Below are 24,099 nucleotides of genomic sequence, written 5' to 3' on the forward strand. Positions count from 1 at the left end.
ATCTTTTTAATGTTTATATTTACATGTCTAACATTACAGGAGATGTTTATAAGACCAAAGAGCTCACCCCATTTTTGGAATGTGTTGACCAGAGTCCTGTGGTGCGCTCTGTGCTGCCTAAACTCCTTCTGCAATACAGGTGTTGCAATACTGACAACACATACATACACTTTAACACACCAGGCATATGTGACCTTTTGTGTATGTCTTTAAATATGCAGTATACAGTGAGTTGTTCTGTTCAAAGTTGTCTTGAGAGTTTTGGTCATTCTTATTAAGAGCAGTATTTAATAAGATAATCTCTTCAGTTTCAAACAGGTGAAGAAGCATATTCAAAGGTACTTAGAAGACCTGGAGAACAAGCTTCTGGACCAGGAGGACAGAACTGAACTCTATCGACTCTTTGTTAATTGTTTCCAGGTCTGTCATAATCTCACCCTTTTGTCTTGCATTTACTCAATAATGGTGCTTTCTTAGGCAAGTATCACTTTTACTATTGCTCAAGTACTAACCTTCAGCGCTTAATCTGTTTTGTACCATGGACATGAATGATTCATCAAATGTGATCATACATAATAATTTTGGCTGTTGGATAACCAAATAGAAGAAAAATCCCATGGATATGAGGGTGGACTCTTTTGACTCTTTTGTTTTGGGCCAGTAAGCAACCACCTATCAATGCCTTAGCAACCATCCAGAGTACCTTAACAAATGCCTAACAATGCACTAAAAACTTTTTTATTTTTTTATTTTAATGAAGTATAATCACCAATGCCTGTGTTCTGATTTCAGCCACATTAATTGTTATCTAAAGTCTGCATATATCTCTCTAAAATCAGATGTATGTTTATTCAGGATTCCCTGTTTTGTTCTGGATTAAATGGAGATCATAGACATCTGAAGGACAACTCAAACTTCCTTAGCCGACTGGCTCGTAAACAGACACCTTCCAGACAGAATGACCCAGCTGAGTTTCTGCTGTCTATGGCTCACCTCAGAATGTGTCTGGACTCTGCTGCCCGTATCCTGTCTAGAGCTGTCAGCCAAAAAAACTGTAAGAGTGTCTTCTGGTCTGACTGATTCATGGCAGTTATATTGCAATGCTCAAATTAATAACAGTAGATAACATTTGCAAAACTGTGTGCAATCCTTCCATATGTTTGGTGTCTTTCAGATAATTTTAGTGAAGTGGAGATTAAGCTTTTGGAGCAGGTGAAGGCTGTGTGTGAATACTGTGACAACGACTGGTACAGAGTTTATCTGCTTCGAGCACTCAACAGGCAGGCTGGCATGGACTGTCTGCAAGCACTGATCAACAGCACTGATTATGAATGGATATTTCCTGTGGAGATACTACGCCTTCACGTACGGCCATTCAAAATTATGTTGGTTTTAGGGTGTTTACAGTATTATACAGTTATATAATAAAATTAAAGCAGCACTATGCAGTTTTTTTAGCTTAACTGAACAGCTACGGAGTTATTGGAATGGTTATATGACTCTTTTCGGGTTGAATGGTGGTCGTCTCGCCCCCCTCTGGTGCCTGTGAGTGGAAAAACCGCACTTACAACTTTGGGCCGGCGGACCGCCGTCAGGAAGTATCGCGTGATTTCAGCTCTCGCGATGTAACAAATTGCTTTACGGCACTGCACACATTACACGCATACACGCCCCCATCCAGGATCCGGCTAGCTATAAGAACAACTATCGTCCCATGGCAAAGCCGGCATATAAGAAGCAGAAAGCTAAAAGCATTGTCGGAGGAACAGAGAAAGAGGAAACGGCAGACTGGCCGAGCGAGGAGTCAGACACGAGTAAACATCGGACCTGCGTTTTCAGAATGGCGAAAAAAAACGAAGAAAGCGCGGTCGGAAGAGTCTAGAAAAAGGTAACGAGAATCTGACAGCGCGAGGAACTGGGCAAGAGTCCCACTCAGTCAGGCTTTCATTGTTAAAGTTGATTCCTGCGATTATCATGAGAACAATTGTCAATATCTCACATAATTATCAGGACAGAAATAAGCATACACGTTGTAAATAGAGTAAATGAGCGCAATTTGCAAACTATTATGATAAATTGCAATAATCATGTCTAACAACATCATAACGGACATTGTTACGAAATAATTCGACGTACATGATACACTTTATTGGTGTCATCTGGCATTTAGGCTCAGGTAAGCCTAACGCGGTAGGCTACTTTATTATTATGAAGTGCAGAGGCCGTGTGTGCAGAAACGCTCTGCGTGAGTGGTGTTTACGACAGTAACGTTAAATACAAGTACTCTACAGCGACTCTAGGGATCGCTGTTTGACAAAAACAGAAATCCTGCATAGTGCCGCTTTAAGTTTGGAAAAATTGTAGCTGATCTATTATAATTGTTATTTTCTTTTCTACAGAGGTTTATTCCTGCAGAGGTGGATAGTTTTTTGTGTTGTGGTCAGCCATACCAAATATTTAGAGATGGAGTGGGAGAAGCACTGCAGCAGGAAGGCACAACAAATGGACTCAAAGATGCTCTACGGGTCAGTGTCTACATTTGGTTTAAATAAATACATTTATTTAATTTTTTTTAAATGTATGTCAGATGTCTTATTAAGAACACATTTTGCCAAGTGTCAAGTTGTTTGTTGATGCACTGTATATTGTTACACTACTTTTCAAAAGTTTGTGGTAAGATAATTTTTTTTTAATTTTTCCTAATGCTTACCAGGGATACATGTATGTGAAGTGTTATCTATTTTATTGTATTTTAAAATGTAATTTATTTATGTGAAGGCAAATTTGAAGTTTCAGCATCGTTACTCCAGTCTTCAATGTCACATTCTTCAGAAATCATTATAATATGCTGATTTGATACTCAACTAACATTTCTTATTATTATCAATGTTGAAAACGGTTGTGCTGCTTAATATTTTTTTTGTAGAATTTTTTTTGCATTTTTTAGGATTCTTTGATGAATAGAAAGTATAAAAAACAGCATTATTTGAAATGTCTTAGAATTTCAGTAAAGAATGTATTTATTTTCAAATTTGATCAATTAAATGCATCCTTGCTGAATAAAAGTACAATTTTCTTTAAAAAAAAAAAAAATTAATCTTGAGCCCAAACTTCTGAACACTGGTGTATAATGTACTTGGAGCTGGAGTGTAAACGGTTTTATAAAAATAAAAAACTTTTTCAGACAATTGGTGGTCCTGGCCCACTGAAAAACATCCTGCTGACTCTAGCTGTTTTCAGGCAGGTCACCTGTCGCTTCATGTCAACTGAAAGTGCTATGTATCCTCAAGAACAGGTAAGTGTTGGTTAGGTTTTATGATTTTATTAACCCAGATATCAATTGGAATCCATACACAGTGGGAATACATTTGGAATTGCAACAAAGTTGCACATATTTATCATTCTAATGTTTTAAATTTATCCAACCTGTAATAGTAACATGTTTGAGCATGAATGCCTTTACTTTATGAGATTCTCAAAAAAAAAAAAAAGGGCAAAACATTCCTGGCAGACAAAATGTTCCTCTCTGTGAACAGGATATCAGGCTCTTGGAGGACGTTATTAGAGAGAACATCTCAGGACATACCAGAGAGCTCTGCACCGCTCTCTTATCCAATCAGATTGGAGGTCCAGGATCTGACCTAAGACTCAGTGCTGGTGTACCTGCTCAGCGTCGTCCTGTACTGGAGCTCCTAGTGCATGCGAGCGCAGTGTTTTACAGTGGAACCAAACTGCTCAATCCCCTCTTCAACATCGCCTCTCAACCACAGCACATGACAGTGAGGACCACTACTTAATGAATAATACAGTTTTTGGTTTTTGAATGGATCAGGATGATAATTAAAATAGCCATGCTTCTCTACTAATCCTCAGGAAGCCTTTCTACCCACAATGCCTGACGACCATACCAGTGAGGCCCAGCAGTGGCTCAAGGATAGAAAACTGCAGATGTACTGTGAGTGTGACTTGTTCATGAAGTCATTGAAAATAATAATACTTCTTTAAATGCCACCTAACTAAAATAATTTGTTTTTCATTCCTACCTTATAGATTGTTCTAATGGTCATGCATGCTTTGTGGGAGAGGTGAGATGTATATTTTCTTTCATTTTCAGTTGAGTGAAATGATACTATAGTCTGGGAAATGATTATGATTGTTTATTTCTCTCCACCTGTTTAGTGTGGCAAACCAGTGGCTTTTTCATCTTGTGCCACTTGTGGAGTGCTTATAGGAGGCCAGAATCATAACCCAGTGAAAGGTTTTACTTCAGTCAATAGAGTCACAGACCTGACACAACCTGGACATATACTGGGGCGGGCTCAAAGCCGGTCTGAAGCCCCAAACAGGAATCTCACTGTAGCACAGTCTTGTGTCCTTCGACTATGTCTTCACCTGGCCATGTTACAAGGGGCCATTCATCATCAACAGGTAAAAAGGTTGAAAGCAACCCTAATGGCAATATGTGTGTTTAAATGTTGACTTATTAGATGTGGTTTTGCATGTTAGTGGGCCACTAGTATTAGAGAATCAAAGCACTGTTTTCTAAAGGCCTTGGTTCTTCACAGGCCATCAGAAATATGATCAAACCAACTGTTTATGATGTCGAAGAATTCCTTTGGCAACATCTTGAGAAGGACATGGAGGTTCTTGGGAAGACTTTGAATCTTAACATGGACGACTGTGCCACTATAATTCATCTGATCTTCAGCAGGTCTCTGCAGACCACCTCAGGTATCCATATTAATCTTGAATAAAATTAAACCTTTTTGAAGTTTTGACAGTGTTGCATGCATTTTACTTTAAGTAGTAAGAAAGAATGTTATTTTAGTATTATTTATTTACTATTATAGTATTTATGGTAACACTTTACAACAAAGTCTCATTTGTTAACATCAGTTAATGTATTGACTGACATGAACTAACAATGAGCAATACATTTGTTGCATCTTAGTTAATGCTATTTAATGAAAATACAGTTAATTGTTCATGTTTGTTCACAGTGGATTAATACATGTTAACACATACAACATTTGATTTTAATAATGTATTAGTAAATGTTAAAATGAACATTAAGTAAGATTAATGCTGTAGAAGTATTGTTCATTCTTAGTTCATGTAAACTAAAGTAGTTAACTAATGTTAACTAATGAAAACTTATTGTGAAGTGTTACCATATTTATTAATATTTTAATTTGCTTTTATTTTTTTATTTTTAGGTTTAATTTTATGTGTTTTTTTATTTTTATTTTTATATATTTATGTATAGCTTTCATTTTTATTTTAGTATTTCTTATTTCAAATTAAGCTTATTTATTTCAGTTAGTTGCCACAGCAACATTTCTAATTTTGTGTAAAGTTTTTTATCTAATATTTATATTTTATTTCAGCTTTACTTCAATTACAGAAAACTATTTTTAATAGTTTTAATTGTTATTGACATTAACAACACTGGAAAAAAAATTGTGCAGTCAGAGACCCTATGTTTGATATTTTCCCCCCCTCTACATAAGGTGCTGGCGTGGATCTGTCTTCACGCAAATCCAGAGAGCAGTGGGAGAATACAGTGTGTAAAACAGTCATCAGCCCTGTTTTACAGGTCAGTCTTGATACTGATAAAAATCAAGGGGAAACATTAAACCATAAGTCTCTGAAATAAAAACCTGGATTAACTCCTAAAAAATATAACCGCATGTACTTGCTTGTTTTCAGGATATGAAGGAAATGTTGGGCCGTGCACAGGAGCTAATTGCAGCTGATAACCAACTTTCTAACAGCCCACTGATAAAGATACTGAGGGGAAACCCTGAAAAAATCCTTAATCTCCCCACTAACTGCCCCACCCACCACTCTGCCTTCTGGAGCCCCTCACCTATCCTAACGGTGGAAAGCTTATCGCAGCAAATAGACCAGAGTCAAGCAGCCCTGCTTACGCTTTTTGTCAATAAGGTTCGTTAACCGAAGACATATAATTATCCAGGTCCTTACGTCACATTACAGAAGTTGCAAACATGGTTTAAAGTTGTCTTTAATCATGTTCCCAAACATAAATGCACGTGTGTGTTTGTGTTTTATCAGGTGCACTGCATGCGACAGCTGATCCATTTGCCGGCTCTTGCTGCCCTGTTTTCTGATCTAACAAAAGTGCTTCCTTCAGGCTCCGAGACCCAAACCCACACCATCGCTTCACTGCTGCACAGTATTCCTGCTGGTCTGTCATGCTTATACTCACTAGTTGATTGAATTATGAAGCTTTTGTATATATGTAACATTACTGTACTCTAATTTTTGTTACTGAATATAGGCCACCAGAAGAAGTTATTGTCGGAAAGAGTAGAGATCTTCATGAAGGTGTGGAACCAACTCAGAATGGAAATATCCAATAACAGTAAGCTGTTAGAGGTTATAAATTTAAAACGCATAAATGCTTAAATACCGATATTTTGTGCATCCCTTAGAAAACACTTAGAAAACACAATCATTTGGCTAACCTGCTGAATTGTTTTATTATTTCAGCTTCAGTGGGTTTGGATCATGCACTTTGTGAAAAAGACCTAACTAAGGAAAGCTCCGGGCAGTTTCTGTCCCTGAGTCGTCGCGGACCAGGCTCATGTCTCCACGCAATCATAGATCTTCTGTCTGAGACACACAACAGTCTTGTGCGAGAAGCAAGAAAACTCTGTCACCAGGAAGACAGGTGTGTATCTGAGAATGAATGTATACTATTGTTAAAAAATTTGGGGTTGATAAGATTTTTTTTATGTTTTCGAAAGAAAATATCCTTATCAAGGCTTCATTAAGGAAATATTTTGAAATAATATTAATTTCAAATAGCTGTTTTTTTTATTATTATTTTAATATAATTTTAAAAATTTCATTTTTTCCTGTGATGGCAAAGCTGATTTTTTTAGGAGCCATTACTTAGGGTGATTATACGTCCTCTTTTGTCGGGATTTCTAATTTTGCGATTCAAAAGGGGATAGGTCATTAGCTGAATTTACTGCGGTTCTGGTATGGCTTTGTTTAAAACTTTTTTCATTAAAATATAGCAAAACAGTCACTTTATTATTAACTCCCTGTTTATTTAAATGTTGTATGAAATCAATAACATATTACATAACTTTTTACTGTCACTTTCTACAATTTAATGCATCCTATAGTGTATATGTAAGACTATATGCACATTCTAACCTGTATTAGTTGTTACCATTTTAATCGTAGAGTATAAGTTTACATGTTTATAAGTCTATGGGTGCTTAAACAGAAGGCTGCATCCTAGTGAGGCTGTGTCCTTGTTAGCCCAGTCCTTCGGAGACGTGTAAGCTAGAGCCCTCCTTAGCATTAAATGCTCGAATGAAACGATCTAGTAAGTGCCCATGGCTACGTCCAGAACATGATGTGCGTGACTCGTGAGAGCCGCCTGGCTTGTCACGCAGTAACTAAAAAAAGGCGGGTCTTTGCGAACGGTCACTATAACATTAATGATTCCATGATAATACATGGAATATATATATTATACGGCAAAGCGCCACTAAATAACAGGGCTAATTTGTGGGGGGCGTGGTAAGGCTTTGGCAATCAGATGGCTAGTAGTAGTCAATCTGCTCCACAGCCAATCACGGGCCCCCTCCTTGCTCGGGCCCCGGGGCTTTAGCCCCGCCTAGCCCTATTGTTAATGCGGCCATGGCTACGTCACACATGTATACCTTCATCTCCGAACTCAGACAAGCTCAGTGCCGACTCATTTTCCATCAGTTCTTTTTATGAATTGGAATGTGTGCAAAGGATTGTAGGCGGACCCGTCGCCAGACCTCATTCTTAAGGGGGGCATGTGAAATGCATGGGGGGGCACAATTATTATTAGCCTACAGCCTACGTATATTTATAATAATCAACTCTAGTCGCGCAGCACGTAATCATCACTTTTAAACATATAACCAACCGCAATATGACCAGGTCGCCTATAGCCTACACCACATTACATAGAAGCAATTTTATGAATATCCATAAAACACTTGACTATACAACATATTAGATGTAACACCAGAAGCATCTCTCAAACATTGCATTTTAAAGCAGTCAACAGAGAGATATGCATTGCCATGAGACATACACACGCTCGCACATACACTCGCACAGAGACTTTGAATCTACCGGTACTTTGAGTGGAGGCAGCGCTGTCCTCTCTCCAGTCCCTCCTGTCAGTACAGCGGGAGGCGGCGTTTCTCCGAGCAGAACCTCCTCATCGAAGTATTCTTCCACTCGGAAGGAACTGAAGCGAGTATGCCGGGGAAACCACGTTTTGAAACAGCTTTCAAAAATGGGCTGTAACTGTTGAGCGGCTTAGTTGTACGTCACGTACGTTGCCTAACGTTATTTTTAGTAAGGCCGTGATAGGCTGTTGCAGTGTAGATTCCCATCAATCAAATAAAATCACACCATTGTTTCTTTATATTTTTAACGTTTTAATGATAAAGAATGCAACACAAAATTAGCAACTATGATAATATTAAAATTAAATTATCTGTGCCCCCTATGGCCCGCCCATAGCGACGGGTCTGATTGTAGGAGATTTAAGGAAGCACAGGATATACTTGATGCATCCTTCAAAATGAGCTGAATGAAGGACACGAAATAAAGGCAGCTTTCTAAGGATCCTTCAAATTGAGATAGCCTTCAGCAGCGCTTGATGACGTGGCAGCCGAGATATGCAGCCTTACTAGGATCATGCAGCCTTCTGTTTGAGAAGCGCCCGAAATGTGTTTCAACATCTTAATGCATGTTAATTAGTTGTATTTTATCTTACAGTGACTATAAAGTTCCATTGGCGGCACTGTCCGAGAGCCAACTTGCCCTGTGTCACCCGGAAAGGGACTTGCTCCCCCTGGTGTTAGCTAACTGCCATTACACACTAGAGAAGGGTCAGCAGACGATGAGCTCCTACGATCATCAGGCTATTGAGAGAGAACTCAGCAGACGATTTTTTGCGAGCAAACCACGCATTCAAACAGTGAGTCCACACATTTTAAACCTCATTATCATACTGGTGTTCAATATATGACTAGATTCATTGGCTACTTAAAAATTCCTAATTAAAAATGTATTGCAGGACACTGATAAATATCTGAGAAGACGTCATCAGAATTTTATAGAAGTCCTCAATGAGGTCAGAGCCAAAATACCTCAGGTAATTTTCTTCAGTCTCTTTGCACTTAATTTGATCAAAAACAGTAGGCAAAATGACTCTGGTTTATGGTGATTTAATGTAGAAATATAATATAATTAATATAATTATTTATTAGTACATTTTTATTTAATTGAAAGTCCACTTGAATATTTCTTTAAATGAAAGTGTTTTTTCTTCTTAAGGAATCCTCATTTTTCCCATTTGATTGACAGGAACCTCTAAAGGGCTCTCTGCTCAGCTCCATGAGACATACGTTACGTTCATTCACTGATGTGTGTGATGCAGTGTATGCCGTGGAGATTGGACTTCGTTTCCTAGGTAAAACTGGAGGAGACCCACAGGCCCTGCTGCTGTCCTATCTGAAAGACTCTTTGAAAATGGACCAACAAATCTCAAGTAACATAGCTGAGGTGAGGCATGTATTTAAAGCAGTAACTTCCAAGGAAATTTAACCAAGCAGGTATTTCACCACTACTCTTAGTGCGTAACACCTGTGTGCTTCTGTAATTCGAATCCACGCTTCTTGGTTTCAGGCTTTAAAAGAGAACCGGCTCAGTCAGTGCACAGCCACCTGGCAGCTCCTTACTTGCTGGAAAAGTGAACAGAAGATGAGGAAAGGACAGGTAATTTGACATTCAGCCTAGCTCTGATGTGGAAAATACAAGAAGGTTGTTTTGAGACACATAGTACTGTATATCATTAAGACACATAGCAATCACATAGTATTTTTACATCTAAACTATGAATTACATTTATAGCATTTGTTTTCTTCTGATCTCCCTACACTAAGCCAATAGGAAGTATTCATTAACACAGGTTTTGACAATAATAAAATTTCCTCTATTTAGAGTGTCTATTTACAAGTGCAGATAGTCTGCCTTGTTACACTAACCATTAATCTGAATGCTAGACAAAATTACAAAATAAATCTCACTGACAACAGAATCAGTGATATGTAGAATAAGGCAGGTGGCGTTAGCTTTTAACATGACCGACCCGGGTTCGTATCAGCTTAGAGTGGCTTTTATTTTAAATGAAAATGTGGAAATAAATTACCTATAACAGGTATTTAATAGTGGGAATGAAGTGTTTAACGGGTAGGGTTAGAAGTAGGTGTTGGGAAGGTAATGACAAGTACTGTACAAGTAATGTCCCAATAAAGCAGCATCCATTTATTATTTTAATAAATATGATAATATACTCTGAATATGTTATTATTACATACTGTTTTATAATATACTACAATACACTGAGGTGCAAATAGTTTCTGCCACTAAGTATAAATAGCATCTAACAAATATTTACACTTAGTGCAAATAGCCGGTGCCTTAGTATAAAATACACTGCAGTGTAAAAGTTTGGACTAGGTATGATTTAAAAAAAAAAAATTGATAGTTTTATTCAGCAAGGATGCATTAAATTGAGCAAAAGGTACAGTAAAGGCATTTATAACGTTGCAAAATTTCTTGTTCAAATAAATGCTGTTCTTTCTTACTTTGTTTATCAAAGAATCCTGACAAAAATGCATCACTGTCTCTACAAAACAAATCTTAACCTGCACAACCGATAATAATCAAAACTGTTTCGCGAGGAACAAATCAGCATATTAGATGATTTCCGAAGAACTGTCTGACACTGAAGAATGGAGTAATGATGCTAAAAATTCAGCTTTGTCATCTCAGGAATAAAGTCAATTTTAAAATATATTCAAAAAGAAAACAGTTAATAATATTTCAGAATATTACTGTTTTTACTGAATATTAGATGCAGCCTTTTTCGGCATAAGATACATCTTTTAAAAACATAAAGAAAAATCCCAAAATTTTGAATGGTAGTATATGCATAAATGATTTCTGTTAAAATGTATGTTTTCACAGTGCATTCTTTGTACATTTCCCCCCGCCCTAAGCCTTATGCTTAGCTATTTAGCCTGTCACTAAACTGACCCCATTACTAGTAACCTCTGTTGACCTCCTGTGATTGAGCCTAAACAACAGAGAGAGTGGACAAACAAGGGTTGTAAATCCAAGGGAGAGTGTTGGCCAGAGTGTGCCAAGCTTTAATAAGAGAGCGTGTGCCATAGACAACAGTTTAAAGACTTTTAACCCATGCTCTTCTGAATAGCTGGACAATATTGATTAAAGACGACAGCACTGCATTTTCTTTTTTTCACGCTTCATTCCAGAACATACTAATGATGTTTTCATCTTTATTGATCCGGTGTATTACGGTTTCTCTTAATTTAAATCTTTTACAATTTTACAGGATCCATTCCAGCAGTTGTCCAAAGAATTCAGAGATCATCTGAATTCAGAGGAAAGAAAGCAGGTGAAGGTTTTCCTTGGGCTCACAGATATCGACACTTTCTCTTTGGAATTACATGAAATCCTTCAGCTCAGGACCAACAGCACTGTGGAAGACGGCTTCGCTCCGCACTGGGGGTAAGAACTTATCTTATTTTTTAACCTTTTTATTTTTCCCCCCCCTGCATTTTAGCCGTCTGGACTGCAACCTCCTGGGCTCACCATTTGTGAGAGAGGGGTTTAATGAGGCAAATTGGCTACAAAAGGCAAACTGCTCACAAAAATGGCCTGACCATTTTTCACATAATGCTAGGCATTTGATTAGCAGACTTTTTAAGTGTACATTCATTATTGTGAAAATAAACCTTTACAGAATGATCAGGACCCTAGGACAAAGCGAAGAGGTCTTATGACACTGAAGGGAAAAGTGATTGATTGATTTGAAAATTGTTTTGTTGAAAACCACAAGTTATACAACAAACATTATACAAAAATATACTGCAAAATGCCAGTCAAGTATTTTGAAGATTTGAATAGTAATTCATTTTAAAACTGGATGACACTGAAACATTTGTTATATGGCTTGTAATTGAAAACATCTATCCAATTTAGTTTAAAATTTTAATTTAAGTAATCTAAATTACTTATTAGATTGTTCAGGGTAATTATTGTCAAAATAAAAAGTCAGGAAATGTTCTGGCATCCCAATACACTTAAAAAAAAAACCTAGAGCATTTAATACCAAGTCCTACGTCCAAGTCCACCCAGAATGAGCACTTTCAATCACAACAATGCAGACCTCCAAGACCTAGTCATTCCCTGGAGACTTTTAGACCCAAGAGAGGCACACTTTGACCCCGCTAGGCTCCCATCTGTCAGTATGCCCTGTTCTGGTCACCTACTGAGCAGACAGCTGGTCGGATAGAATAGGAATGTGTGTGTTGAGAACAATAGAATCCGAAGCTAACTGTTGATCCTAAACCACACCACTGAACACCATTCCTCCTTTCTCTTTCTGTGTTCCACCACAGCATCAGCTCAACCCTGGAATTACATTTGGAGCAGAAGAACATCACTTCTTTTCCTGGTCTAGAGACTCTTCCAGAGGAAATTACTGTGGCTAAAGCAGCAGACATCTGGAGGCTTGCAGTAGAGTTCAAACATTAAGATGTTCTTCTCAATGAGTCGAATCAAATTAATAATATGTGAAAAGATCAGGACTACTTTTGTTATTAATTGATTGATTCAAAATAATCTGTCTTTACTCTTTAAGGACTTCGAATGTGTTTTCGAAATGGTAATCACTTTATTGTTTAGAGATTTGTTTGGACTAGGATTCAGAGACCAAGAATTAATTGATCAATACTGTATTGTTGTGAGACATTGTCTCATTTATTTAGCTTCATTCTACTTTTGCTATTAATCGGGGACAAATAAAGTTGTATTATTGATCTACAGAGTGCATTTACATTGTGACAAATTTGATTTGTATACAAAAGATACAAAAATATGTCCAATTATTTTAGAAAATAAACAGTTTCTACACTAACGGGTGCATAGTTTCAGTTTCTGGAACAATTTTCTGGTAAAATGTAATAAAAATTATATTTATAAAAAGCAACGTTCAATAAATAAATACATTTTTGCCATGTTTGATAGTTATAATTATTAGTTTAATTAGTGTGTCACATTTAAAACTCCCTTACTAGAAGTCATAGTAAATTATTTATCTCAGTGACGTTAGCTCAAATTGACACCACCACATCTGCCGCCTGTGCAGCACGCCTACCTATCTTGCCTTTTCGTCACGCCTCTTTCAACCATCATCTAAAATACACATCGAATTAGCCAATCAGATAATCGGATTGCTCGGAGCTCCACCAATCAAAACTCTTAATGGGCGGAGCTCGTGTGTGTTTTCTGGTTGCCAATGAGAAGATGTTGCGCTGTGGAGTTGGAGACAGATGAGAAATCACTGTCAGACGCTCCAAACGGGAATAACAACGCTCTTAATTGAATAAAGACAGTTGCTTCATCTGATGTGGACTATATAGAGAAGGTAAGCAGTGGATTGACAGTTTAATCCTACTGTATTCGTCGTGTTTATCATGTGAAGCTAGCAAGAAGCGGTGCAAGAAAGACAGTTTCGCCATAGCTGAACCAAGTCAATGCAATCCTGTGGTAGTATCCAGTAACTATTCAATAAAACATCAGTTTATATTTTTTGCATGTTTCTCAGAGGCAATGTATTGTGTTTTGACCTTCATCAGGTTTGAGGTGATACCGAAGGGGGCATTTGGTTTTAAAATGTCCTTGTTTTGTGTTTAAACTGTAGGCAATTATAATAGAAAGTTCTAGACTGTCATATTTATAAAGAGTTTTATATCTAGTTTAAAATTTACAGATAATATAAACTATTTAGGGAAACCAAACAGTATTTGGAAATCTTTTGATGTATGATGGACGGTGTTGATGCTTTGAATCTGTTACTATAGAGACAGACCTATGGATGACTTGTCCGGTTCAACAGCATATTTTACAGTATTTGTGTTGATTAATAGTTAAAATACTATTAATTAGGGTATTCCACCTTCTTTTGATCTATAGGATCTAACGGTCATGGGAAAAACCTGGAAATATAAGAGAAACTGAACATTGAGATTTCAAAGTGATGGAATAATTATAGTCAATATAGAAGTTTCTAGTTATTCTTAGCTCTAAAATAGTAATTCAGTGTAAATGCAATGTGTATAAAATGATTGTATTATAATAGTGATTTGGTAATTACATTGGAAATTCATTAGTCAAAAGATGTGGGAATCCTGACAATATCCAGCAATACCTATGGTTAGATCTTGTTTTTTTAAATGACCTCTTCTTCTATGCTCATCATTTTAAGATGCATACTACTCGCAGTCCATCCGCATCCATCCAGACAGGAGCAGCTGGAGACCTACTGGACCTCAGCCTGTCCGGCTCTCAGCTCGCAATGGGCCGCAGACCCAGCAGTGCTTCACCTGGAAAACACTTCTCTCGATCCATATCTGTGACTGTGGCCGGTGACGGCCGGGGGAAGCGAAACACTTTGGTGAGTCTGTTTGGAGACTGTGTAATGATCAACAATATAGTAGTAGGTGTCCCTTCTATAAGGGGTTTCAAATTCAAATAAACAATGATGGTCATAACTGTGTATATACATAGCACTTCAGAGTGATTCAGAGTCAGACAATCAGGTTATGCTTTATTTTATGCACAGCAGTTAAATGTTATTATGTGTTTTCATTGTCACTATTGAGATAACCATTAAATTAAAGCATAAAATTGGACTCTTGACGCCACCATCTTCCCTTGGAGACTTGCATTTATCATAAAGGCAACTTTTCTGTCAATGTGTTTGTCTTCACCATTTGACTCCTTTATTAAGATTTGGGCTAATGAAAATAAGGATATTTAATATCACCAATCTTTCTTTGTTTAAAGTACAGCAATAAATCACCTAATGTAAAAATCCGTTTTTTTGTGGAAAATAAAAATGTACTTTTTAATACACCTTCATGTGGATTTTTTCATACTATAAAAGCTCCATATAAGTAAATTAATACATATGACTCCTGCACTACATTTCACATCACTTAAAGCCGTAAAAAGTTAACTTTATGTGTAAGAATAGACTGAAATTAATATAATATTACTGTGCAGTTTGGATATCAATAACATCATTGGTTGATTTGTAACCAAATGGCATGATGTAAAAACTGCTCCTTTAAAGTGAGAGATGCTCCATTTTAAACCTGTTCTTAGTCTGCAGCAGGCCTAGTATTATAACTGTTTTGCTCTCCTTGTTGGCAGACGGATGCTGGATTGGGAAGCTCACGGGCAATTAAGAACCTGCGTCGGTCTAACAGCACCACACAGGTGAACCAGCAGGCCAACACAAGCCTCAGGTACAGAACCATCTGTCATTCGTTTGCATGCCATTTCACTCTTCTGGTGCTGACGAGTCCAAAAAAAAGAAAGAATTCAAAATCCTATTTAATAAAATGTAATTTTTATAAAATTTAGGGTTGTTTGTGACATTATTATTTTCATAACAATGAAACATTTTCTTTCCAATTCTCATTTTGCAAAAAAAAAGGATATTTCACACAACTATACTTGTATATTAAGCTGTGTAGTATTTATACATCATATGTTGTGCTTTCTGTAGTTTATGCTGACTTACTTAACAAAATGTTTGCGTTTATAATACCGTTTAAAAAATACGACATTGGTTGAATCTAATGGGATTTTTTTTATCAGCATAATTAATATAATTATATTAATGTATTAAGATATTCTTTAGAAAAGTTTTTTTTTTTTTTTTTGCATTACGGTAATGAGAATTTGTTTACCCAAGAAAATCTGTTTAATTATAATTAAAATGTTGTCTCAATGCAAAAAACTAAAATCTTGGTCCTAAAGGGACCTAAAATGGTCTTTATGAAACATATCATTTCTGATTGATTTCTTTTGATTGTGCGATGAAATAAGATAATGTTTTGTGAGACTCTACCATCAAAATGTGCCAGCTGTCCTATTCAGACCTTGAGAATGGATAATCCCCAAGAGACATGAGTGAGAGGTTATTCAACATGTATGATTTTTTTAAAGCAATGATGGCATGTTTGTGCACGTACATGTCTAGTGCACATGCGTTCATGCACTCACTTCACCCAAGTTGTGGTATGCTTGGTTGATCACCTAGACGTGGAGGATGGGGTTTTATCCCCTTAAAGCAGCAACAGCTGGGGGTTTGAGTGAATTTGGTTTTCCACAGACAATAGCTATTGTGGCCTGGTGGCTGCAGCACTAGACAAGCAAGAGGGGGCCGGGTTCAGCTTTGTCAAGAGGGAATCTGGGGTCTCCGGTTTCGCTCGAATGAGGACTCAGTGAAAGGAGAAGTGTGCATGCTGAAATTCTTTTGTCCGGCAGCTGCCAGTCCTGCCCTCCCCTCCCACTGCATCCTGGGATGCCACAGAGGGGTTTAAATGAAGGAACGACCCAATACCCCTTCCCCCTTCCTTCTGGTGTTTAATAACTGTCATTCCGTGACCCCTCTTTCCTCTGAATCACTTAAAAAGAGGAAATGTGGAGGAATGTAGTTCCTTGAATTGCTTTTCATAGGACCAGCTGATGCCAGGCGCCCCTCACACCCCCAAAACACTCACATATGCATACTGAAGTTGCTAACACAGATGCCGGTGGGTCAGACATAGGGGTGAACATTATGTTAAACATTTGATTTAATCTAAATGTTAAGGGGTGCGATTGCCATATGCTTATGGACATCTGCCCCTCTGCTGTAGCATTCCTCTGCTGGGACCCCAGTGCAGCTGTTGTCGGCGCCGGAAAAAGGAACTTTTTTTGATATGCTCGTCTGATACGTTTAGCTTAAATAGTCTGGTTGATTTTACTGGAGATGAAACCCCCCATAACACAAGTTTTAAACCATGTAGACAATGTTCAAAAGTTTGGGGTCAGTATGAATTAAATTAATACTTTTATTCAGCAATGACACATTAAATTGATCAAAAGTGACAGTAAAGACATGTATAATGTTACAAAAGTTTCTTTTGAACATTATATTCATCAAAGTATCCTAAAAAAATGTATCACGGTTTTCACAAAATATTAAAGCTCCCGTCGGCAACAATTTTTTGATCATATTCAGTGAAATCGACACTATAATCCGACAGAACAACATAAATAAAGTGGTTTTAGAAAAAAGACCGAGCTTCTAACTCCACCTGGAGCGTGTTATTTGTTTTGGAAAAATCCACCCGTCCCGGATCATCGGGTCCAATCAGCGCAGGGGGGTGTGAGATCTGACTCAATCACAGGTCGTGCACACGCCACCCCTCGCGCACGTTACAATCACATGCACACGCCTGAAGTTTGCGCAGTAATGAAGAGTGATGGCGGAAAAGATTACAATTCCTCGGTTAACATCAAGAGCTAGGAGGTCAAAAACAACACAGGAAAAGAGAACACTTGCTGAAAATAAAGAAGTAAAGAAAGAAAGTGCGTAAATAAACCAGGATCAACATCGGATCGGCATTTGAAAGGGGGAGAGATTTACGTGATTTAATTGGGTTCAAGCTGGATGCAGAGCTTGCAACATTTCTTCTCCACAGGTAATTGTGCTTTATCAACCAGTTACTTTATTTCTTAGTGTTATAGTAATTCCACAGGTAATTGTGCTTTATCAACCATTACCTTTATTTCTTAGTGTTATGTTAGTAATCTAAGTATGTTTGCCCTAATGTGTTGGTATGGATAGCTAACGTTAGCACTTGTTGGGCAGGTTCGTTTGTTTGCACTGAAATCCGTGTGAATGTAACGTTAGGTGGATAAACATGTCCAGATGAAGGGATTAAGTTCGGCTTTTATGAAGAATCAATGCTACTCTATCTTTCTTACGAGAGTAAGAACAGTAGTAAAGCTACTGTTATTGTATGTGCTATCTTACTAGCTCTGATATATAAGCAGTAGAAAAATGTACAATGACCATGACTGCCACATACAGCAATAATAGCGTTTCAGACAGACGATGTTGTTTATTTACGTTTAATTGGTGGGTAATCCATTTCGTAACAATCTTCTCCAAAATGACAAAACAACAATAACAAAATACTTCATGGTGTTGATGGATGCTGATGAGACGGCGCGTTCACAGAAAATCTGGTGCACTGGCACTGACGAGCACAAAGCCACAAACTCGGTGGGAGGGTATTCGTTGATAGTGGGGGAGGGGCATGAGAGTTGTAAACATTCAAAATTTTGCCTAAGTCCACTCAATCTGCAGACTTGCCGACTGGAGCTTTAAGGCTGTTTTCAACATTCATAAAAAGAAGACATTATTTTTGAGGACCAGATCAGCATATTAGAGTGATTTCTGAAGGATCATGTGACACTGTATTGTGTAATGAGTAATGGCAATAATAAATATATCCCTTTAATGAATTATATTTGAAATGATATTAAAATAGAAAACGGTTGTTTTAATTTCTAAGAACATTTCACATTACTGTTTTTACTGTACTTTTGATCAATTCAGCCTTGGTTAGGGTTAGGGTTAAAAGAGACTTCTTTTAAAAACATTAACGGAAGTGTCAGTATTATTGGTCTAGTGTTGTGTTTATTATGTCCCTCATGTGTGTTTGGTGTGTAATACTCTGACCTTTCTTTCTTTCCTTCCTGCGTCTGATTGCAGTGAAGGCCACACAGAAGACTTCCTGGCTCTGTTCAACAGCAGCTCTGATGGACGTAGAAAACTGGCCGGCCTCTCCAAGACGTCCAAAGACCGTACCACTTGGAACATCCTGGTAATGTCCAACTCATCTACTACTTTATGTCTCATGCCATTGTGATTGTCAGATCTTATTAAACGTTTTTTAAGGGTAACTGGCCCTTCTGATTGTTATGCCATGAAAAGTAACTTAACAAAATGTATGAACTCAAAAGGCCTTAAACAGTGGTAAGATTAAAAGTCATGTAAAAGTCAAAAGTCAAGACAGACCATCTTGCTTTCAGGATGATCAGCAGAGAGTGTTCCCTGTGCCCAGCAGCTCTCACAGTACCTGCAGTATGGATTCTCCCACAGGGCTGAAGAAGAGGGAAGCTGGCGTCTCTCTGGCTGCTAACTTCACTGCCAACAACAGGTGGGAGGCCATTTTCTCCGACAGCGTAGACACTGTCCTCATGGTTACCTTTCCAACTCTGCTGTTGCCTTGGCAACAGTGTCACTAACAACTTAATGCCTTTTTTTCTGCTTGTCAATTAAAGCTTGAGCATGCCCTGGGGAGAAGATTGTTAGGATTGCTTTCGGCTTTTAAATATACAGAACCAGAATGTTTAGAACCATTTTTGTTTCTAATTATCTTAAGAATCCTTTTCAAAAAACAGTTCATGCTAGAATTCTTGAAATTTGTTTGGAAGCCAAATATAAATTGCTCCTAAATTGTGAGTTTCTTCTGTTTGGTTACAGTAAGATTTAATTTGTATGCATTTTTATTTTGAAACATTAAATTGACCAAAATTGAGAGTAAAGACATTTGTATTTCAAATAAATGCTATTCTTTTGAACTTTCTATTCATCAAAGAATCCTAAAAAAAAACATTATTTGATAATAATAAGAAATGTTGATTGAGGACCAAATCATCATATTAGAACGATTTCTGAAGGATCATGTAACACTGAAGTAACAGAAATGGCTGCTGAAAATTCAGATTCACTATTAAAGGAATAATTACAATTTTAAAATATATTAAAATCTAAAATGGTTATTTTAAATTGTCATTATATTTCACAATATTACTTTTATAATTTTGGGGAAAAAATCTTATTTTTATGGATAAATTGCGATTTAAAATGGAACTTTTAAAGCAAATTAACAGAGCTTCACAGTTTGTAGAACTGCACAATTTGGCCCCAAATTTTGTGCTTGTACATCAATATGACTAATAATAATTATGATTATTAATACTAAATAAAATATTAACAAAAATAAGAATTGACTATTTAATTATTAAAAATTAAAAATACAATACATTTAAGAATATAATAAGAGAAAACACAAGTCGTAATTATTATAATATAATAATTACTATTATAACAATAATATTAATTTTTAAGAGAAATTTTATTTTATGGAAAACTGCAGGGCGCCCAGTTAACATGCAGGCGGCCTATAACTATAAATCAGAAAGAAGCCTTTCTGTACACTACATTTGAGGGGGAAAAAACATAGATTGTCATGCAAGTATTATTTTTCATATTTTTGCCCAAAATATGGTGGTGTGAGCATTATTGAGCGCTATAAACACATCCTTGTGCAGAAACACATCCTTGTGCAGGCGTCCTTGTGCAGAAAGTCCAAATATGCCTCACAGAAGTAATAAAACTTCCAGGAAATTCCTAATATGGACAAAGGCATCCAGCTATCACTGTAGGTACTGTAGCTGAATAAAATAAAGATAGAAACGCTTTGACTTATTAAACATGAAGACAGTAAACATGGTTTATCTGTGTTCAAGTCATATCAGGTATTTTCATAAGAATAAAGGATAATTATAATGCAGTGCTAATCGACTTAGCATTAATTACAGTATAGAATACTACAAAGTAATATATTGTCTGCCTCATTCTGTGATAAGAAGCCACTTCAGATCCCAAATGGAAGTTATTTCAAACACTTGACTGACGTTATAAGTGAGTTTGGAGTAAAAACGTAATGTTTGGTGCATTTTGCTTTTCAAATGCACATTATAAGTGACTCGAACTCAGGGTTTGCAGAGATTGAGCAGCATTTACTGAACCGATCAAGCCACTCTGATCGCAGTGTTGCACATATTAAAATAAAAATCACAACCTTTTTGATTTTATAATCGCACTAAGCAAAATCGTGATTTCGGTTTTATTTCAATTAATCAATCAATCAATCAGTAATAAATGCAGCCTTAGTGAGCATAATAGACTTTCAAAAATACTTCTTTCAATCTACAGTATATTATATTGATATATATTAATATAATATAATGAATTATTATATTATGCAAAAATGTATTTGAATATGTAGGATGTCTGTGTGTTGATTTTCAGGAGCAATAAAGCAGCTGTGGGTAACTCTGTGACCACCATCTTCCATAACAACCACTCAGAGAAACCCCTCACTCCCAAGAGCTCCAATCAGAAACCCTCCTTCAAGTAGGTTCATTATGACCGTTAAATGATTGCACAGCTCTGAACTAATCTTAGACATAAGACTATTTTTGCTAGAGTATGCTGTTTCCAGGCTTACACATTTACAGTTTTCTCCCTCTTTCTGTTTTAACAGTAACATAATCAAAGCCACCGTAAATGATGATTCGACTCTGGATGTAAGTGGTTCGCTTACTAAGTCTCAGAAGAATTTCTCTTCTGCGTCATCGAGCTCCAACAACAACGCCCCCCATAGTCCCCGAAGCCCAGGTCAGCCACGCAGACGAGAGGTGACCGAGGAGGAGGCCGAAAGGTCAGCAGTGTTTTCCAGCCCTCATATGTTTCCACTTGAGTTGTTTTTTTACGTAATCATTCGTACAAATGTTTGATTGGCCTTTAGACATTTCAGACTTTTCAAAAATGTCCTTTGTTTGTACATGGTTAAACGCATTTAAAAAAAATTACAGGTATATTCAGCAGGTGAACCATGCTGCTATTATCATCCAGCGTTGGTATCGTCGCCATGCCAACAGAAAGAGAGCCAATGAGAATACAATCAAACACCTCCTCATATCTAAAAAGAAGGTAATGTAATTCAATTCAATTCAAATTTATTTGTATAGCGCTTTTCACAATACACATTGTCTCAAAGCAGCTTTACAGAAAGTGCATTTCGGAAATGTACATAGAAAAATACAGTTAGTTAATCAAGTAGTAATTTATGGCATAACATATCGCCGGCTTTGAGTCGTCTCTTCACAGGCGTCGAGTCGTCTCTTCACAGGCGTTGGGGCATCTGAAGTCTCCGTGAGAGGCTGGATACAAACTGGAGCTGACGAACTTTATTTACCTCGGGACTAGCGTCCCGAGATAACAGCAGAAAGGCAGATGGGAAATAATTAGCATAGCTGATGTTCATAATGTTAATGCATTCGAACTGATTCAGCAGTAGTATTAAAGGTTAAGCATTAAGTGAATGCTTGGTTAAAGAGATGCGTCTTTAATCTAGTTTTAAACTGGGACAGCGAGTCTGAGTCTCGAACAATATCAGGAAGGCTATTCCAGAGTTTAGGAGCTAAATGCGAGAACGCCCTCCCTCCTTTAGTGATGTAATTCACCCAAGAAGGTCTATAATACCTTGAATTATATTATATTATATTATATCCCTGATAGCACATGTACATCACAGAGACGTCTATTTGATGTCTGCATTTACATCTGCAAGATGTATTTTTTAGAGTGTTTGCTCATCTGCAATATGTTTCTTAGATGTTAGATAGACGTTTAGAAAATGTCTTTAAGATGTTAATGTATGTAAAAAGTGTGAACACTCTCTTCCACCCTCATTACAAGTGAGGTGCCCTTGAGCAAGGCACCTGAACCCCAGTTGACCAGTTATCAGTAAGCCCCAACCCCCTTGGTTACTGTTGCTATCTCGGACAAACAAATAGAGTTGCTAACTATCTTACAATGACAGCTGTCTGTGTGAAAACCTTGTCACAAGATGTTTTTTATAAATTTTAGAAACAGAAGGACCATGTCTTGTCGAGGAGCACTCAAGTTGGACTTAAATATGCCTTGGAGGGTTATATAAAAGATTTTAAATTAAATATGGTACGTAACACAAGGGTTTACAGATCACAATGCAAGCAGGATAAGCCTCGTGTTACAGTCGTCACGATCACAGATGGCTGTTTTTTGAGCCATCGGGTGTTTTTGACCTAAACTGTACATGACGTGAGAACAGTTAGCGGTTTGTACGTATGCATGGACTCACTAACTTTAATTGTAACTTAGTGAGAGTGACAACCAGAAAATTTATGTTTTTGACTTCATTGGGATTGGGGTTGAATCCTTAGGGAACCAGGTTACTGTGCTCACATTATTGATATTATAAATAAACTGGGCTTCAGTCGTATTGCGCTGATAATTGGTCCGTTCGGGCAAATCTTATCACACTTTTGAAACACGCTGGTGAACGCGCGCACAGTATGGTGATTCAATATATGAATACCCATGCCCATTCTTTTAGGATGCCTGGAAACAGTGTTACAAGTAGCCCAGGCACATCGTTATACTATTTTTGTAACATAAACACCATAAAACCAATGAGAACTTCGGATCTTCCAATGTTTCTCTATGGTGCTGAAACCTAAAGATGTCCGAGTTCCGGTCCCCGTGCAATTGATACTCAACTGCCATTGGCTCATCTGCATTCGAGGGGGAGGGGCTAACCAATAGGTCAATTGCCCCCCGGGCACCGCAGCAAAAAATGTGTGTTCACAGTGTGCGTGTGTGAACTTTTATGGGTGAAATGCTGAGCACAGATTCCGAGTATGGGACACCATACTTGGCTACACATCACTTTCACTTTGATGTTATATAGTCTTTTTCAAAGGTATCACTCCATTCTTGTGGGTAATTTTGTGTATTTTCCCTAGGAGAGGGAGCAGAGAGCAGAGGAGGAAAAAACCACAGAGTCATTGAAGAAGAAAGAAGATGATCGAAAACGCATCAGGGAGGAGAAAGCTCGTCTGGCTCGGCATACCGCCATACAGGTAGAGTGTAGTTTGTTTTGGCTAAGTCATTGTTTTATTGTTACAACGTGTTATTGCATCATTTGTGTATCTAAACAGGAGCTTCAGCAGAAAAGAGCCCAACGTGCTGCAGAGGTACAACAGATCGCAGAGGAGGAGGTAGAGGCACTAAGACATGCTGGGAAAGTGGGCCGTAAAAAAATCACCAAGAGTTCACCCACATCTCCCACTGATGTCAAGGCTATGAACACAGGTGTGCACTACTCTTGGTCTCCGATCAAACTCAATTTCCTCTAACCTTATTCTGTGTCCTTTTATACTTTGTGGGTGAATTTC

At 37.5% G+C, this 24,099-nt stretch overlaps 2 protein-coding genes across 6 annotated transcripts in view; both read left to right on the forward strand.

The window, feature by feature from the left end:
- rnf213b (ring finger protein 213b) overlaps positions 1-13,036 on the forward strand; it is a 34,057-nt gene extending 21,021 nt beyond the window's left edge. For 2 of the 4 annotated variants that reach the window (XM_077200359.1, XM_077200357.1), the window contains exons 42-63: positions 40-139; positions 309-420; positions 856-1,054; positions 1,175-1,365; positions 2,400-2,525; positions 3,185-3,295; positions 3,537-3,779; positions 3,874-3,955; positions 4,051-4,085; positions 4,180-4,428; positions 4,566-4,731; positions 5,511-5,596; positions 5,710-5,946; positions 6,076-6,208; positions 6,302-6,385; positions 6,514-6,694; positions 8,806-9,007; positions 9,107-9,184; positions 9,397-9,594; positions 9,718-9,807; positions 11,450-11,625; positions 12,519-13,036. In XM_077200359.1, coding sequence (XP_077056474.1) covers positions 40-139; positions 309-420; positions 856-1,054; positions 1,175-1,365; positions 2,400-2,525; positions 3,185-3,295; positions 3,537-3,779; positions 3,874-3,955; positions 4,051-4,085; positions 4,180-4,428; positions 4,566-4,731; positions 5,511-5,596; positions 5,710-5,946; positions 6,076-6,208; positions 6,302-6,385; positions 6,514-6,694; positions 8,806-9,007; positions 9,107-9,184; positions 9,397-9,594; positions 9,718-9,807; positions 11,450-11,625; positions 12,519-12,654 — 3,215 coding nt within the window. In that variant the 3' untranslated portion in view covers positions 12,655-13,036. Of the gene's footprint in view, positions 1-39; positions 140-308; positions 421-855; positions 1,055-1,174; positions 1,366-2,399; positions 2,526-3,184; positions 3,296-3,536; positions 3,780-3,873; positions 3,956-4,050; positions 4,086-4,179; positions 4,429-4,565; positions 4,732-5,510; positions 5,597-5,709; positions 5,947-6,075; positions 6,211-6,301; positions 6,386-6,513; positions 6,695-8,805; positions 9,008-9,106; positions 9,185-9,396; positions 9,595-9,717; positions 9,808-11,449; positions 11,626-12,518 lie in introns of all 4 variants that reach the window. The other 2 variants (XM_077200358.1, XM_077200360.1) reach the window with 2 other exon arrangements.
- A 346-nt stretch (positions 13,037-13,382) lies between these two features.
- The window catches only part of cep131 (centrosomal protein 131), a 30,764-nt gene continuing 20,047 nt past the window's right edge, over positions 13,383-24,099 (forward strand). Inside the window, exons 1-10 of one of the 2 annotated variants that reach the window (XM_077200375.1) lie at positions 13,383-13,546; positions 14,387-14,575; positions 15,337-15,431; positions 18,740-18,851; positions 19,060-19,187; positions 21,128-21,232; positions 21,363-21,539; positions 21,694-21,811; positions 23,668-23,784; positions 23,863-24,016. In XM_077200375.1, coding sequence (XP_077056490.1) covers positions 14,387-14,575; positions 15,337-15,431; positions 18,740-18,851; positions 19,060-19,187; positions 21,128-21,232; positions 21,363-21,539; positions 21,694-21,811; positions 23,668-23,784; positions 23,863-24,016 — 1,195 coding nt within the window. In that variant the 5' untranslated portion in view covers positions 13,383-13,546. The remainder of the gene's footprint in view (positions 13,547-14,386; positions 14,576-15,336; positions 15,432-18,739; positions 18,852-19,059; positions 19,188-21,127; positions 21,233-21,362; positions 21,540-21,693; positions 21,812-23,667; positions 23,785-23,862; positions 24,017-24,099) is intronic. The other variant, XM_077200376.1, reaches the window with a different exon arrangement.

This window comes from Siphateles boraxobius, unplaced genomic scaffold, assembly GCF_051911475.1.
Source record: "Siphateles boraxobius isolate OS27281-9 unplaced genomic scaffold, OSU_SipBor_1 46, whole genome shotgun sequence".
NCBI classification, from domain to species: Eukaryota; Metazoa; Chordata; class Actinopteri; order Cypriniformes; family Leuciscidae; genus Siphateles; species Siphateles boraxobius.